General features: G+C 35.2%; 1 protein-coding gene across 21 annotated transcripts in view; it reads left to right on the forward strand.

Moving 5' to 3' along the window:
* Gphn (gephyrin) overlaps positions 1–18,553 on the forward strand; it is a 396,859-nt gene that overhangs the window by 110,055 nt on the left and 268,251 nt on the right. For all 21 annotated transcript variants that reach the window (XM_036205531.1, XM_036205519.1, XM_036205528.1 and 18 more), the window contains exon 3: positions 4,552–4,609. In XM_036205531.1, the coding sequence (XP_036061424.1) occupies positions 4,552–4,609 (58 nt within the window). The remainder of the gene's footprint in view (positions 1–4,551; positions 4,610–18,553) is intronic.

Consider the following 18,553-nt stretch of genomic DNA (forward strand, 5'->3'; position numbering starts at 1 on the left):
AAGGAGGCAGTGCTACTGCGCAGACGCAGAGGACAGGGTAAGCTCAGATGCTCTCTTGCAGCAGCAGGCCCGCGACTCATCAAGACTTTAGGGCGCCCGCAACATCCATGCAAGGGTGAGGCGCCTGTCATAAGGAGAAAGTAGTGTTCGCTCATGGGCTACCCTCCTTTGGTCTTTGACCAAGATGATGCACAGTCCCCAGGCTTGCCAGCAAAACTTCAGGATTCTGTATAAAGTTTAGAAGATTTCACTATTTCTCTGAATCAATGTTTAATCCTATTTTGGTTCTTGCCAGACTGATCCAAAGTGAGAGAAGCAAGGAAATCAGAGAATGGGAGCAGGGAGGGGGAGAGTGAGGAGGAGGAGAGAGAGAAGAGAGGAAGAGACTCATGGTATGTTAATCCATCTTTGATTGACAATGATAAGTGCCATATTGATGGTCAATCGTAATGTTCCCACAAAGTGTGGACAATTTGATCAGGCCCAGATTCTGACTTTTGAGATAAAGTATGCCCTGTAAAATCTCATCCTAGAAAGATGTTGCTTATGAGTTTTGCATAAGCTTGTTTGAACTGGCTTTCTGTGACTTCAAGGCAAGGTCTGCTAGTACAGAAACTAACCAGTGAATGTCATTCTTTGAAGAATTGCGAGGCTGGCTAGATGGCTTAGCAGTAAACGCTTGCTGTAAGCTTCAGGACATGAGTTCAATTCCAGTTGGTGGAGAGAGCAAGTTCTACAAGCTGTTCTCCTGAGTCCACAACTCATAGGAAGCATTTACCCACAGATGCCAAGACACACACACAGCACTCACACACTAATTGTAATTTTTAAATTTCTATATTCTATATTTTGACCTATCATCATTCATTACTTAGTTGCTATTAATATGAATGTAGTGTAGCTCATTGATTAAAAAAATAAACCACAGGGTGGGAATGTATAGTGATGGCCAACAATAAGAGCATGGTGCTTCTTCCAAAGACCCGGTTCTTTTCCCAGCACCACCCTTAGGCATACAACATCTACGGCGCCGCGCCTGGATACTCGACCGTATCTGTCTTCAGAAAATCACAAGATGATTGAAATTATCTTTGAAAAATATTTTAATGTCTTATGAGGAGTTTCTCAACTTTACAATCTCAAAGTATTTCACAGTACCCCTAAATCTAGAGGTGCTACAGATAGTTCTCTAAGTAAGTTTTATATTCTAATAAGTAAGCAGCTGCTTGAAGAATCAACATTTTATTTCAAAGAAGAATTATTATTTTAATTTATTCCTAGCCACAATTATAACAAGATGGAAATACCTTTTGGGCTACATACAGATCTAAAAGCTTAGAATCACATTGGACACCACCACTACTCTTGTTCTATTCAACATTGATTTTCTTATATTACTTGCTTTTTTTGTTTGTATCAGTTAACTATAGAAAACCCAGCTTCATGAAGATATGGTGTCATCAGATGGTACAATCGAATGTTAAAACGGAATTAACTTGAGCTAGGACTGTGTCTGACACTTGTGATGATTTTCCTCATACACTACACTGTGATGCCCATGGAAGTATTTTATGGATGTGATAGGCTGGATACAGTGTGTAGAAAATGTGGTTCCTAATCATAGTTTCTTGTAGAAAACTGCTAAAACTAGCTTTATAACGAATTTCATTCAATTTCTACTCCATTTCATTTTATTCATGGCACGCATTGACACAATAGGTTGAAAACTTTTACTATTCTTTAATTCAGACTGCTTGAATAATATAATGCTGAATGTACTCAGTAAATATTGAAGTAGTAAGACACTGGTTATGTACCCAAAGGAATCATAGTCAACATATGATGGAGATAACACATTTGTTGCTGTGCTATTCACAGTAGTTAAGTCATTGAACCTGTGTAGATGACATTCAGTATATAAATGAATAGAAAATGCTGCATTTTCTAGAATAGAAAGTGTACAAATAATGAAATATTATTCATCCATAAGAACAACAGAATTATATCATTTGAAAGAAAGTAGATTAAACAGGAGATCATGTTTGAAAAAACAAGCCAAATTTAAAAAGACAAGTATTTTATGTTTTCTGCCATACAGAATAAAGTAATAAGGCATGGAAATAGGTGGGCTGCTTTTTGCAAATAGGAAGTGAACCCAGGCAATGGGGGCACAGTAGGTAGTGGCTCAGCCAAGTATACTAATTTTACTGGATGACAATTTCACAATGAAACCTATATCTACATATATAAATGTATGACAGTGTCATGATGAAGCCCACTTTTTTATATGGAGTAAATGCTCCAGTTAAAGCTTGTGAACATTTTCACACTTTTCATAATAGTTCCTGTAAATTCTAAGAATTAAATGATAAAATAAATTTAAACTCTGATACAATGATTTGCACATATTAAATGAATACAAGTTGAGCATCTCTAGTCTGAAATCCTGAGACCTGATATGCTATAAATTCTGAAATCTTTTGAACATCAACAAGATGCCTTAAGTGAAAATTCCACATGACTTCTTGCAGGCACAACAAAGATATGTTAAAAAATTACCCAAGAGGTGTGTGTATAAAACCCAGGGCCAGTCAGATGACAGAGCAGATAAAGGTATCTGCCACCAAGCCTGACAATCCAAGTTTTACCTTGGAACCTGCATTGTAGAAGGATAAAACTGACACTGGCAAGTTGTCTTTTGACCACTTTATGACCCTTGGCCCATGGTGACACACATCATCATAAATAAATAAAAGTACTTTTACTATCAATGGTTATTTAGAATTGGGTCCCATCTCTAAGTTATGTATATGGAATATTACAAAATCAAAAAATAGGAGATATGAAATACTTGTAGTCCTGTGTACTCCAGATAAGGGAGACTTCTGTACTACTTGTAGTATTGAAGGTATTATTATCAGTGTGACTGCCAATCTATAATACTTTTTATATACTTATTTTAGCATTTATTCTTTCTTCATTAGTAAGATGGACAGTTTATGTAATAAAATCTGGAGTAAGTCATTTTGTGACCTAAGGCTTGGTAAAGAAACTGATACTAATACCATCTTAAAACTAAGGGTATTTAGAATGTATCTGTGTTTAATGATGCCATGGAGATGGAAATACCATTTCAGAAGTTAGTTCAGAGGTGAAAACCACTATTTTTGGTTGTATTCAGGAAGTAGGTGGAAAATAAGAAGTTGTTTATTACTTAGCTGTTTCCTTGTGTTTTCTGAATTGCTTCTATCTACTGAATATTCTCCTTCAGCATTTATACTGTTTCCGTTCTCCCTCCCTCCCTCCCTTCTTCCTTCCCTCCCTCCCTCCCTCTCTCTCTCCCTTCCTTCCTTCCTTCCTTCCTTCCTTCCTTCCTTCCTTCCTTCCTTCCTTCCTTCCTTCCTGTTTTTTTTTTGGTTTTTGTGTGTGTTTGGTTTTTGGTATTTTTGGTTTTTTAAGACAGGGTTTCTCTGTGTAACAGCCCTGAGTGTCCTGGAACTCACTCTGTAGACCAAACTGTAACAGCCATGTCATACCTGGTTTGCCTCACCTTTTTAATGGTCAAAACCATTCCCTTTGTTTGAAGTTAGATAAGTACTTATCTGGAAAGTTACTTTCTTCCATCTTTATAGGAGCAGATTTAGGTATCGAAGGTGCTTTTTAACAGTAATCATGAGAAAAATGAATTGTTTCTATAAAAGGGTTTAGGTTGATCATAGCATTGAAACTTTGTATTTTTCTTCCCTTATCAACCATTTTCACCATAGCATCTTTGAATTGTTTTTATAACAAATTAGAATTGTTTATATACTTTATCCCATTTATGTAACAATTGCTGCATGTGTTAATTTTATTTAACTTTTAAGTATAAAGAATTGTTAAAAAGAAAAAACTATAAAATCTATTTTTATAATGATAATGTCTTTAAAGCTTTCTGTTTTGAAATTATTTAAATTTAAATATTAGGTCTAAAACTATAACTCACAATTTGTTTTCTCTTTCTCTTTGATAGTGCTGGACACATTCGTCTCTTAGACTCTCTGTTTTTAAAAGATTAAGCAAAATCAATGTTGATTTATTAGTTGGGACAATTATACCACACAAGTATAATATGATAATTATTGGGAAACTAGGAAATGTGCTTAGAGCAGGATACGTTAACTTCACTTTGTGTTCTATTTTCAGAAACACTATTTCAAGAAATCAAGTTTATTAATTAAGCAAATAAAAACAGGTTTGCTCTTAGTTCTTGATATATGTTGTGATAGAATCCAGCAATAAATGTGACAGCTTCAGCATTATTAAAACCATCAATAATGGAAGTTTAATTCAGAATAAAAATCCAATGGCATGTTTCCTCTTTGGGTAGTCATTTGTTGTCTGTCTCTTCTAAACTAAGAAATGGGAAAATGCAACAAAAATGTTTTCCCCATGACTACTGAGGTAGGTCTTGGAAGATTTCTGGTGGCACTTTAATGCTAATGGCATATATCATTCATATGTTTTTACACTGTTTCTGGTTTTAAGAATATTTTCTTCTCCTTATTTCAGGTTGGGTGGGACTATATCAGCATACAAGATAGTACCAGATGAAATAGAAGAAATCAAGGTATAGTATGAAATTTTCATGCCTACCGAGGCTTAGCATTTTATTTAGGAGCTGAGGGGAAAATTGTTACCTCTTAAATGTCATTGAATCTATTGGTATGTTAAGATATTATTAAACTCCTAATTACTCAAGTTAAAAATGCATGCATATTACAGAATCACCATCAAATTTTATCTAATGTTTGCAATAAAGTTCTGGGGCAAAAGTTAAATATATTTTTAAAAACCTCCCCATGTGATTTATTGAAAATATAAGACATAGTTTATGCAAGCATTAATATATATAATGGATTATCATTTTAATATTCCTCTCCCTGTAAGTTTTTACTAATCTTGTGATTGATATATAAAAATCTCGATCTATAATGCTTAATTTGATTGAACTTTTCAACATCAACTTCAATAAGTTGAAAATTTTGTAATCAGTCTTTAATTGTTTATTAATTTTAAGTAATTTGAACTCATTATTATGTGAGAAACTATTGGTTTCAATATGTCACCTCTTATACTGTATGCTGTCTGCAGGAAATAATGCTATACATTTGTTCTAGCATTAAAAAGAAAAAGAGGGGCCAGGATGTGGCTCGGTTCGGAGAGTGCTTGTTTAGCTTCACAGAGCTCTGAATCCAATCTCTAGCACCATATAAAAGAGATAAGGTGATTGAGGCAAGCCCGAAATCCCAGTAGTTGGCAATCAAGAGTCAAAAGGATCATCACAAGTTTGGGGCCAGCATGATCTGCACATCAAATTCTAAGCAACCAGACTATATAACGAGATCTGAGTCTCTCAAGGAAAAGAAAAGACAAATTTAGCTGTGTGTAATGGTTGCAGGCCTTTAGTCCCAGAACCCAGGAGGCAGAAGCAGGAGGATCTCTGTGAGTTTTAGACCATCCTGGTCTTCAAAGCGAGTTCCAGGACAGCCAGGACTATTAACACAGAGAAACCCTCTCTCAAAAAGCCAAAAGAAAGAAGAATTTCAGGAATATTAGGATTCATCAGATAAGTCAGTCTAGATCAAGCAGAGAAGAATCCTATGATGGACATTAGGATTTGTAATCATATAGCAGTTAGTTGAGGTCATGCTAGTAAATAGAATCAACATGTAAAGTTATATTAGGCAATAACAGTAAGTGGGCTAAAGACAACCTAGAGAAGATATGCATAGAAGCAATAGATTTGTATTTAACTAATTTACAGAAAAGTTGACTCTTGTAAGGGGTTTTAAATTTTTGTGAAGGTTTTATTTTGTTTTGTCTGATTTTAGAATTATGAGTTATATTAGGTGATTTCTTAAAGCATATGGCATGTAACTGAATGGAGTTGAGCATTGAGGCATAAAAATGTTTTCAAATGTGTTGGTAGAATAACTCTTAAAACTTTTTGTTGTTGTTATTTTGTTTCATTTATTGATAACTGCTTTCTCTGTGTAATAGCCCTGGCTATTCTGGAACTTTCTCTATATGCCAGGGCTGGCCTTGAATTCATAGAGATCCACCTGCCTCTGCCTCCTTGGTGCTAGGATTAAAGTCATGCACGACCACCACCACCCAGCTGCCTTCTCTTACTGTTACCAACTGCTTAAGAAACAATGGGCTCTTAAGATCCTGAATGATATTTTCTAAACTGAGATCTAAAGTGTGTATATTTCTTTATTTTATAATTTAATTTAATTTTACATATCAGCCACAGATTCCCCTACCTTCCCTCCTCCCGCCCTCCACCTAGCCCACCCCCCATTCCCACCTCCTCCAGGGCAAGGACTCCTCTGGGGATTCAGCTCAGCCTGGTAGATTCAGTGGAGGTATGTCCAGTCCCCTCCTCCCTTTACCTAGGCTGAGCAAAGTGTCCCTGCATAGGCCCCAGGTTCCAAATAGCCAGCTCATGCACTAAGGGCAGGTCCCAGTCCCACTGCCTGGGTGCCTCCCAGACAGTTCAAGCTAATCGACTGTCTCAATTATCCAGAGGGCCTGATCCAGTTGGGGGCTCCTCAGCTATTGGTTCATAGTTCTAAAGTGTATATGTTTACTTTGTACCTAGGGATGACTTTTGTTCTGATGGATTGTTGTTTTGCTTTCAAATTGTGTATTTAAAATATTAGTTTGGATTGAAGAGCAAACAAAAGAAATAAAATCTAGACAGCATTTTCTAAGCCTGTAAATGAAAAAGTATATATAGTTTATATATCAAAAACATTTCTCACGTTTGATTTCATGCCTGTTTATTCATATTTGTTCACGTTCAGAAATTAATAATGCAGTTTAATACATTTGTAAATCAACACCATGCACAGATATGGACTAAATATCCCCATGGTTCAGGGAAAAAAATGTATAAAGGAAGGAAGTGGCATATTTTTCAAATACTGCAAAGAAGAACTTTCAATCACAAATTCTGTGTGTCTAAATATGCTATAGGAATGAATAGGCAATATAGATATATTTAAATAATAGAAAATTAAAATTCTTTTATTATATAGTTTACTTTGAAAGAATAGCTATATACATTCTCCAGAGAAAAGGAAATAACAACAAAAGGCTTAAAATCTTCAGGAAGGAAGTTGAGTGGGTAAAGTAGACTCATGGGTCTTTGAAAACCATATATGAAGGCTGAAATAAATGTAAGGTCATATGATTTGATATTCCTTAGAAGTAGAATATTTATTTAGCACATTTGTATTTAAAACATGGAAATATAAAATTACCTAAATAGAAGTAAGTTTTCTACATGTCACCCGAAATGGTACATTGTCAACATGGTACACTGAAAATTACATTTGTATGTAGCAGTATCCAGAGAACCCATTAAGAAAAATGTACAAGATAACATATTCAAAGTATTACAAATAGAGATGGAAATCTGATAAAGGCGTAAGTGAACAATAATAGTAAGGCAATAAAGAAACGGTATTCAAAGAGAAATTTAATTACACAACATCAATTTTAAACTTTAAGATATCCACAATCACCTCATATAAAGAGTAAGCCATATATCACCATAATTAGAAGTAGTGTGACACAATTTGAACATTTTCATAATGATTTCATTAATGAAGAAAGTTATTTTAAAATTATATAGGTATAAACTGAAAGCTTGGAAAAAACATACACTATATAAACATTTATGTAAGGGAAGGCAAGCCAGAAGGAATATGTGGACATCTGCCCAAATAGACTTCAAAGAAATTACTGGAGTCAAAATTGACATTCTGTTACATAGAAGGCTCAATCCAGTAGAGAAATATTGGAGCTGAAAATTTATATGCATCAAAAATGGACATATAAATTATTGAAGTAAAATTAAACAATACGCTTTCTTTTTAAGCATTCACTATCATTTTACAAGACCATACCTAGTGTCACAAGACAAATCACAATCAACATTAAAAAATATGTAGTGTATGTCCTTAGATCTTAGTAGAATCAACATAGAACTAATAACAAAAATAAGGACAGATGTCAACATGTGGGAATTACAAGACACTGTTTTAAATAATTCATAGATCAAAGTATATAACTCAAAGGAAATTTTAGATAATCATAACAGCAAAATAAAAATGAAAATACAATTATAATTTATGAAATCTGTAAGGTAACTAAAGAGGACTGAGAGGACAACTTATGAGTTTTGTTTAATCTTTGTTGGTATGTTTTTGCCATGGGTGAGACTATTTTAGTTTGAGACAAAGTCTCACTAAGTTTTCAAGGTTTGCTTTATACTAGAGAGCCTCCTGACTCAGCTGTTCTAGTAGCCGGGATGTCTGGCCTGTGCCACTCACTCACCTAGCTTTGTGAGGCCAATCTATAATCCTAAATGCTTACATTAAAAAAGAAGGAAACAGGCTGGAGAGATGTCACAGCAGTTCATAGAATGCACCACTCTTGCAAAGACCTGGATTTAGTTCAAAGCACTCACATGTTAGCCAACAACATATATATCCTAGTTCCATATATATAACTCTATACACATAACTCTAGTAGATCTGCAACTTCTTTTAGTTTCCTCAGGCACCAGGTAAACATGTGATCCATATACATAACACAGGCAAAGCACTCATGCACTTAAAAAATAAAAATCTTTTTTTAAAAATAAGTTCTCATCAGTAGCCCAAGTTCCTCTCTAGAAACCATAAAAATAATGAACAAACTATATTCAAAGAAGAGGGGCGGTGGTGGCACACGTCCTTAATCCCAGCACTCGGGAGGCAGAGACAGGCGGATCTCTGTGAGTTCGAGGCCAGCCTGGACTTCAGAGTGAGTTTCAGGACAGGCTCCAAAGCTACACAGAGAACCCCTGTCTCAAACAAACAAACAAAAAAAGCAGAAGGAAGGAATGAGATAAAAACTGAAAACAGTAGAGAATAGCCATGAAATAAATGCTTGTTTCTTGAACATCTTGCTAGCATTGATAGACTTCAGAAGCTGACAAAGATAGACAGAAAAGGCACAGTTACCATTCTCAGGAATAAAATAAGGATTAGCAAAACAGATTCTTATTTTTTTTAAATTAACACATAGAGAATATTGTAAAAACCTTCCGGCCACAAGTTAGGTTTGTAAGAAACAGACCAATTTCTCAAAACTCACAGCTTCCAAAATTAAACAACATGAACTAAGAAGGTGATAGTTTGTACTCCTTTTGGTGCTGAAGAAATAAAATTATTGACGAAAAAGTTCAGCATGATAGCACGTCTAAAATGCAGTGTTCATAAAGCAAATTCAGAAAAATCATTAACTTGAGACCAGCCTGTGCTACATAGTTAAGATCTAAGCTGACTTGTGCTTCATAGAAAGAACCTGTCTTCAAAAATCTTAAACCAAAACAAACAAACAAAAAAGGAAATCTTTATCCCTAGATCATTGTATTAGACACTTTAACAAAAGTATTAGGGTAATCATCATTAATTTTTATCTCTTCCCTCATAATTAGGGAATGTATCATCTTGTTTTTACTACTATAATGAAATACCGATGTAAGCCACATTATGTATTTTAAAAAAAACAATAAACTGGCAGTTTGTAGATTGTAAAACATTATTCCTCTATCAGTCTGAGTTTCTTGAAGGTGCCATAATTGATGGTTCATGCTATTGTGTGAGTCTCTTATGAGGAAGCAATCTTATGTCAAAATAAGAAGCCAAAGGACAATTCAAGGTTTGGATTTTTTTTAAGATTTATGTATTTATTATGTACACAGTGTTCTGCCTGCATGTATGCCTGTATGCCAGAAGAAGGCAACAGATCTCATTACAGATGATTGTGAGTCACCACGTGGTTGCTGGGAATTGAACTCAGGACCTCTGGACGAGATGCTCTTAACCTCTGAGCCATCTCTCCAGCCCCTGAATGTGTTCTTATAAATTACTTTCATGAAAAATAATTCACCATCCCCTAATAACTACTTTTATAAACAGTCATATAAAGACTTTTCTACTGAGCACAATTTTTTTCATAAAATATAGTTTGATCATATTCTTCTGAGATCCTCCTCACCTCCCTGTGTACCCAACTTTATATATTATCTCCCTACCTTCACTCTCCTCAACAAAAAATAAAAATCAATAAAATAAAAAATAGCAAAGCAAAAAGTGAATGTGCACACAAAATGGAGTCTTGTTAGTGTTGATCAATACCACCTGGGCATGGGGCCTACCCTGGAATGTGGTTGATATACCACATTTTTTTTCTTTCCTAGCAATTATCAATTAGAAATAGTTTCCCGGTTATTGGTGGGACTTTGTCCATTTTCCATTTCTGTGATGAGATTTTGTGTGGTGTGAACTTGTATAGGTATTGTATGTGCTGTCTTTGTCCCTTTGAGTTTATGAGTATCTCCCTGTTATCTTGAAGTCATCACTCTCTAGCTCTTGCAGTCTTTCTACCTCTTCTTCCTCATAAATCCCTGAGCCTTGAGTGGAGGGATTTAGTAAAGACATCCCATTTAGGCTTGAATGCTCAGTCTCTCATTCTCTGCATAATGTACAGTTGTGGGTCTCTGTTAATCACCATCTACTGTAAGAAGAACCTGCTCTGACGAGGGCTGAGTGATACACTGACCTATTGGTTGAGCAGTGTGGCATCAGGGGTCATTTTATTGCTGTGTTCATTTAACAGAATAATAATAGATTTTTCACTAGTGCCCATGACCAATCTAATCCCTGTAGAACTACTTTAATCCCTTGTATGGCCAACATATTGTATGACCTAATTATTATCCCCAATACCCTACATCTTTAATGTTCACATCACCACCTCCAAATCACCATACTGAAGAGCAAGCCTCCAACACATGAACCATTGGAGCGCCCTCAAATCATATCAGAGAGATAGCAAGGGAAAATATTTCTCATTCCATTTTACGAAACTGGTATAATCCTAATACATAAGCCACAGAAACAAAGTTAAAACAAAGAACATAGCAGACCACTCCTATGTCTCATTAACTTCAATTTGTTAATAAGAGATTATTAATGAAAGCTAACAATGTATGAAAATATTTATACATCTTGACCAGTTAAGATTTGAAATATGCTAAATTAGCTTTAGAAAATAACTATATAATCTGCCATATAAACAAGCCTAAAACTGACAAAATTTATTCACAGAATTTTTGAAGAAAGGGTATTAATGTAATCCCAAACCCTTTCATGATGAGAACATTCTGCAAAGAAGGAATGAAGAAGAAATTTCTTCTCCTATTAAGAGAGTACAGAGAGAAAAAGAGGAAGAAGACAAGCCAAAACCTCAGGGTACCATTTGATGGTGAGAGGATGAATATTTTTACCCTATGGCTAGGAATAAAATAAGCATTTCATCTCTTGCTGTCTTTATTCAGTTCAATACCAGAAACTCTAAATAGCATGGTAAGGCAAGAAGAGTTAAAAGCCTGACATATTACAAATTAAGAAGAAAAGCAATCCCTGTTTTCCTATTACTCAACTGTGTATATATAAAAGTGTACTAAGAAGTAATTTTAGTTCATTTGTGAAATACAACACCAGAGGAAAAAAGAAATTATCTTTCATGCACTTCCAACAACAAATGTTGAAATCTGATATTCCAAGCAGCACAACCTACAATCTCTCCAGAGAAAATAAAATGGCTATATGTTTACTTAAGATGACATGCCTTTACTCCCAGCACTACAGAAGCAAATTCTAGGCCAGCCAAGGATGTACAGAGAGACCATGTCTTGAAAACAAACAAAAAGATTACATATATGCTGAAAACCACAAAATGCTAAATACATAACATATTTAAAGAAATGGAGAAATAATAGGGGCAGGAGAGATGACTCCATCAATAACAGCACATATGATTCTTGCAGAGGACCCAGATTCCGTTCCTAGAATTCATGTGGTGGTTTTATCATCTATAATCTATAACTTCAGTTGCAGAGAATCTGATTTCTCTTCTGGCCTCTATGCACAACAATAAAGTACATCGTACACAGTCAAACGTGCAGGCAAAACACTCAGTTACATAAAATAAAAATAAATACATATAAAAAATTGGAGAGATATACCACATCCAGAGATGGAAAGATTCAACATAGTAATGTTAATTTCCCCAAAATTGTAACCTATAATTTTCACATATTTTTTTGAATTTTTATAGGTTTTTAAAATTATATAAATTTGTTGTAAAATTATATGTAAAGGGATAGAACCTTTTGGAAAAATTAATTAAGCTGACTAACTTTACTTAATTATATAAACTAAGTACAGTATTCAAAATTATAAAGTTCAAAAAAATTAGACATGTAGATCAACGAGCAGAATAGAGAATCCACGAAGAATCTTACACTATGTTCATTTCATTTAATAAGCTTCATTTGTAGTATATATGACAAAGTGACAATTATTTGATGTATACTAGACCAAAACTAATAAAACTATACTTTTAATCAGTAAGCTAAAACTAATAACCATGATCTTAATGATAGATGCCTCAATTCAGCCAAGTGTTTGGAGCTTGGAGAAATGACTTAGCGTTTCAGAATGCTTGATGCTCTTGCAGAGGATCTGAGTTCAGTTCCCAGCCCCGATGTCAGTTGGCCTACTACAACCTGTAACTCTAGTTCCAGGGGTTCACCGACCTCTTCTGGCCCCCTAGGTAAATGTCACACACACACACACACACACACACACACACACACACACACACACGTGCGCGCGTATGAACACTAATAAAAATAAAATTTTTTAAAATGTGTTTTTAATAATAAGTGATGCTTGCATGAAGTTAGAGAACCATGAGAAGGAAAAAAAAGGTGTGGAGGTAGTGGGAGGGGCAATAGGATACATGTACATAAAAATGGAAATGAAGCTACTGGAGGTAAAAGGATACAAGGGGTCAGATGAATAGGATAGCATATTTAGAGAGAAGGATCAACAAAAACAATGCTTTAAAATACTATGATGAAACCTAACACTTTGTATAATAATTTTTAAAAAATTCTTACAAATTAAAAAGAGAAGGCATCATTAGATAACCATAGCCAGCAATATAAAACACAACCTTTACCCTAACTTTAAACTTTATGACAAAATGAACTCAAAATATACAATTAGAAGTTAGAAGTATACCTATAAAAAGTGTCATCTGGACCACTAACACCTAGGTCTAAATGGAGTGTACCAGGACTCAGCACCCAAAGTATCCATGCAGTGAAATTCTTCTGTATTGAAAAGCGTCCACAATTAAATTCTTTTCTACAAAGAACATGTGAGACAATGTAAAGACAGGATGCACCTATGTAGAAGTTATTTGTAAACCACATCTTAGTAAAGGGTTTTAACCAGAATAAAGAAACTCTTAAACTCTGAATTAATAAAATATTTAGAAAATGGTCAAAAGACATAGAGATTTTATTTAAGACAACAGACATAATGACAAACACATGAAAAGTTGTTGAATTTCATTAGCTGTTAAGTGAATACAAATCAAAATAACAATGTGGTTTTATTACACACTTGGGAAATGAATGTCATAAAATGATAGCACTTCCTACTGGAGAGGATGTAGAGAAGCCAGACACTCACACATTGTTAGAATATAGAATTATGGAGCTACTCTTTAAATTATGGATCATTTCCTTACAAAGTCATTATGCTGTGACATGTTGCATTATTTATTTAGCATTTATTCCAAGGAATGAAACCCTATGCTCATGCATAAACTGTATGTGATTATTCCACTGGCTTTCTTTGCAAAAACCCAACACAGGAAAGTAAATGCTCTTTAATAGGTGAATAACTAAACAAAGGGTTTTTATATTCATATCGTGAAATAATATTGACATATCCAAAGTAGAAATAATGAACTACAGATGAATTGATTTTAAGATCAAGCTGAATGGGTGGTGCGGAAGAGCCTGGTTTCAAAGATTATGTTTGGAATCCTTGAAATGACAAAAGTATAGTCTTGGAGATGGAAATAGAAACAAAGGTTGCTGTGTATGTAAATGTATAGCACAAATGCCTGGAGAGATGGATAAGTGGTTAAGAGCATGAATTGATCTTGCAGAAGACCCATGTTTGTTTCCTAACACCCATATTGGACTGCTTGCAACCATTTTTACCTTCTGCTCCATGGAACTCAGTGGCCTCTTCTGACCTCACCAGACATTTGCATTCTTTTTTTTTTTTTTTAAAGGTAACCTCACACAGATACACAGAAACACATAATTGTTTTTAAAATCATTTTTAAAATAGCATGACAAATTTTTTTTTATGTAACTCTTACATATCTTGACTGTGGTTGTGGTTACAGCAACATAATATAGAAGTAAACATACATTTATATAAAAATCAGTATGGTCTAAATAAGGTTGGAAGAGTATATCATTATTTACTTTTGCTTGTAATTATCTATTAAAGTTATACAAGTTATTTTTACTAGTTGAAAGTTGTATTTGTGGTTTCTCTATTTTTTATAATTACCTGAAGATCTTCAACTACTTAAAATAATTTTTAATACTAACCTGAAATTTATATAACCATACTTTAAATTTATATACAATTAAGAAACAAAAATGTCGACAAGTTTACATTTAGAAGTGTCATTTGTCTGTTAGTAAAGCTATTTAACTTTTCTCATAGTTGTTTGTAATTTCTTTTGTAGATGTTTTTAGTCATCTCCTGTTACTGCTTCCCACAATAAATGGCGTATAGCTCTCAATATTTTATGTATATGCACAGATTTTTTTCTCTAATTTATATTCTACTCTTATTTTAATATAATAGAATTATAAGATAATTTAAAAATGAATTATTAGTAAATTTTTTAGCAAATGCAACATGAGGAACTCTCAAACTATTCATTCCTCAACAACACAATCATAATTGATATAAATTATTTAACAAGAATCATTTCAAGTATATACTTATTGCTTTAAGAGTTTATTGCAAAATAATAAATATATTTATGTAAAGAAACTATATATAAAGTAAAACAGACTCTGTAACACTTCAACTACAGCTTAATCATTCATTCACCCTGATTCAGTCTAATGGTCACTTTCCTCTGGGAAGGTGTGACCTAGAGTATGGGAATTTCTCTCCATTTAAAGGTTATTTATTTCTCTAAGACATTCTTCCATCATTTCTTGTATCTTCAACTCCATCTTGTGGAGGCTAAGTATCTGGTCAGTTTATAATAAAAGAAAGTTTCCCTTCCTCTATATACCCCTCACTCATAGGATTAGATCCCTGGTTTAGATGCAGTAATGCTAGAATTCTGTGGCCTCAGTCACACCTAAAACAGCATTTTCACAGGGCAAGAGCATGAAGATACTAAAGGTTAGCTCAGAAGACAAAGAACTACTATCCCTACTTAGTATTTTGGACAGAAGAAAGAGGTTTTTGTCCAGACAGAGAAACAATCCAGAAGTACAGCTTTCTCCAAAGGCCTTTACAAGGAATTGCTATCTTGCATGTGGGGAAAATCAAGTCTAAGCATACTCTCTGAAACAATTGTGGTTGGGGTGGTAATCAAACAAGAGGATGTTGATTTTCACTTTATTAAAAAGAAGAAATTAACCCAGCCAGCTTACCAGAAAGAACCTGAAATAGGGATTGAGGGGCAATAAACTGAACATGTATGAAAAGAAAAATAAATAACAATAATAAAAGAAATAGCTCATTATCAGCATAAGTAAAAGCTTTCTGAACCCCATTACTAATTACTACTCCTTACCTCATCCAAAAGTGTTTACTGTTCTGAAGTCAACACCATGAATTACCTTTATCTGTTTGACTAATTTTTTAGCTTCACTTTTCTGTAACTCATGTTATTTTATTATTTTTATTATTATTATTATTATTATTATTATATTTGTGTTTTAATTTTACATTATCAGCCATGGGATCCCGTCCTCCCCCTCCTGTACTCACCCCCACCTTCCCCTCAACCCCTCTCCTCCATTCCCATGTCCTCCAGGATCAAGGCACCCCTGGGGATTCATTTAAACCTGATGGATTCAGTACAGGCAGGTCCAGTCCCCTCCTTCCAGGCTGAGCAAAGTGTCCCTGTGTAAGCCCCAGGTTCCAAACAGCCAGCTCATGCACTAAGGACAGGTCCTGGTCCCACAGCCTGGATGCCTCCCAAGCAGTTCAAGCTATTCAATTGTCTCACTTATCCAGAGGGCCTGATCCAGCTGTGGTCTCCACAGCCTTTGGTTCATAATTCATGTGCTTCCATTCGTTTGGCTATTTGTCCCTTTGCTTTTTCCAATCTTGGCCTCAACAATTCACGCTCTTACAGTCTCTCCTCTTTCTGGACAATTGGACTCCTGGAGCTCCACCAGGGGCCTGGCCGAGGATCTCTGCATCCACTTCCATCAGTTATTGGATGAGAGTTCCAGCTCAACTGGTAGGGTGTTTGGCCATCTGATCACTAGCCTAGGTCAGATCAGGCTTTCTCTCCACCATTGCCAGCAGTCTACAGAGGATGTATCATTGTGGATTTCTGGAGACCTCTTGAGCACTCTGCCTATTCCTGTTCTCATGAGGTCATCATTTATCATGGTCTGTTATTCCTCATTCTCCCTTTCTGTTCTTGATCCAGCTGGGATCTCCTGCTCCCCTAAGCTTTCTTTACCTCAAAACTTGCCCTTCATTACTCCCCCTGTCGTCCAGGTTGTTCATGTAGATCTCATCCATTTCTCTGTCATTGGGTGATCCCTGTGTCTTCCCTAGGGTCTTGTTTTCTAGGAAGCCTCCCTGGAGTTGTGTAGCAATCTAGTAACCTCCTATGAGTGAGTTCATACCATGTTTGTCCTTCTGAGATTGAGTTACCTCACTCAGGACATAAAGAAGCTGGAGAAATCTCACAGTAGTGACTTGACAGCACACCTGAAAGCCCTTGAACAGGAAGAAGCAAAGTCTCCCAGGAGGAACAGATGCCAGGAAATTATCAAATTGAGAGCTGAAATCAATAAAATAGAAATAAAGAGAACAATACAAAGGATTAATGAAACAAAGAGTTGGTTCTTTGAGAAGATCAGCAAGATAGACAAGCCCTTATCCAAACTAACCAAAAGATACAGAGAGAGCATCCAAATTAACAAAATCAGAAATGAAAAGGGGGACCTAACAACAGACAATGAGGAAATCCAGAGAATCATCAGGTCATACTTCAAAAACCTCTACTCCACAAAACTGCAAAATCTAAAAGAAATGGATACTTTTCTGGATAGGTACCACATACCTAAGTTAAATCAAGACCAGATAAACCATTTAAATAGTCCAATAACCCCTAAGGAAATAGAATCAGTCATTAAAAGTCTCCCAACCAATAAAAGCCCAGGATCAGATGGTTTCACTGCAGAATTCTACCAGATCTTCAAAGACTTAATACCAATACTCTTTAAATTGTTCCACACGATAGAAGCAGAAGGTATATTACCAAACTCATTCTATGAGGCTACAATTACCCTGATTCCTAAACCAAAGATGCAACAAAGAAAGAGATCTACAGACTGATCTCCTTCATGAATATTGATGCAAAAATACTCAATGAAATTCTGGCAAAGAGACTCCAAGAATACATCAAAACAATTATCCACCATGATCAAGTAGGCTTCATCCCAGGGATGCAAGGATGGTTCAACATACAAAAGTCCGTCAGTGTAACCATATAAACAAACTCAAAGAAAAAAACCACATGATCATCTCACTAGATGCAGAAAAGCCTTTTGACAAAATCCAACACCCCTTCATGATAAAGGTCTTGGAGCGATCAGGAATACAGGGAACTACCTAAACATAATAAAGGTAATCTACAGCAAGCCAACAGCCAACATCAAATTAAATGGAGAGAAACTCAAAGCAATACCACTAAAATCAGGAACAAGGCAAGGCTATCCCCTCTCCCCCTACTTATTCAAGAGAGTAATTGAAGTTCAAGCCAGAGCTATGAGACAACATAAGGAGATTAAGGGGATACAAATTGGAAAGGAAGAAGTCAAGCTTTTCCTATTTGCAGATGACATGATAGTATACATGAGTGACCCCAAAAATTCAACCAAGGAACTGATACAGCTAATAAAAACCTTCAGCAACATAGCAGGATACAAGATCAACTCAAAAAAATCAGTAGCCCTCCTATATACAATAGACAAACAGGCTGAGAAGGAAATCAGAGATACATCACCCTTTACAATAGCCACAAATGTTATAAAATACCTTGGGGTTACTCTAACTAAGCATGTGAAGGACCTATATGACAAGAACTTTAAGTCCCTGAAAAAAGAAATTGAAGAAGATGTCAGAAAATGGTTAGATCTCCTATGCTCATAGAGAGGCGGGATTAACATAGTAAAAATGGCAATCTTACCAAAAGCAATCTACAGATTCAACGCAATTCCCATCAAATTACCAACACAATTCTTCACAGATCTGGAAAGAATAATACTCAACTTCATATGGAAAAACAAAAAACCCAG

The sequence above is a fragment of the Onychomys torridus genome, chromosome 14, assembly GCF_903995425.1.
Source record: "Onychomys torridus chromosome 14, mOncTor1.1, whole genome shotgun sequence".
In the NCBI taxonomy this organism is placed as follows: Eukaryota; Metazoa; Chordata; class Mammalia; order Rodentia; family Cricetidae; genus Onychomys; species Onychomys torridus.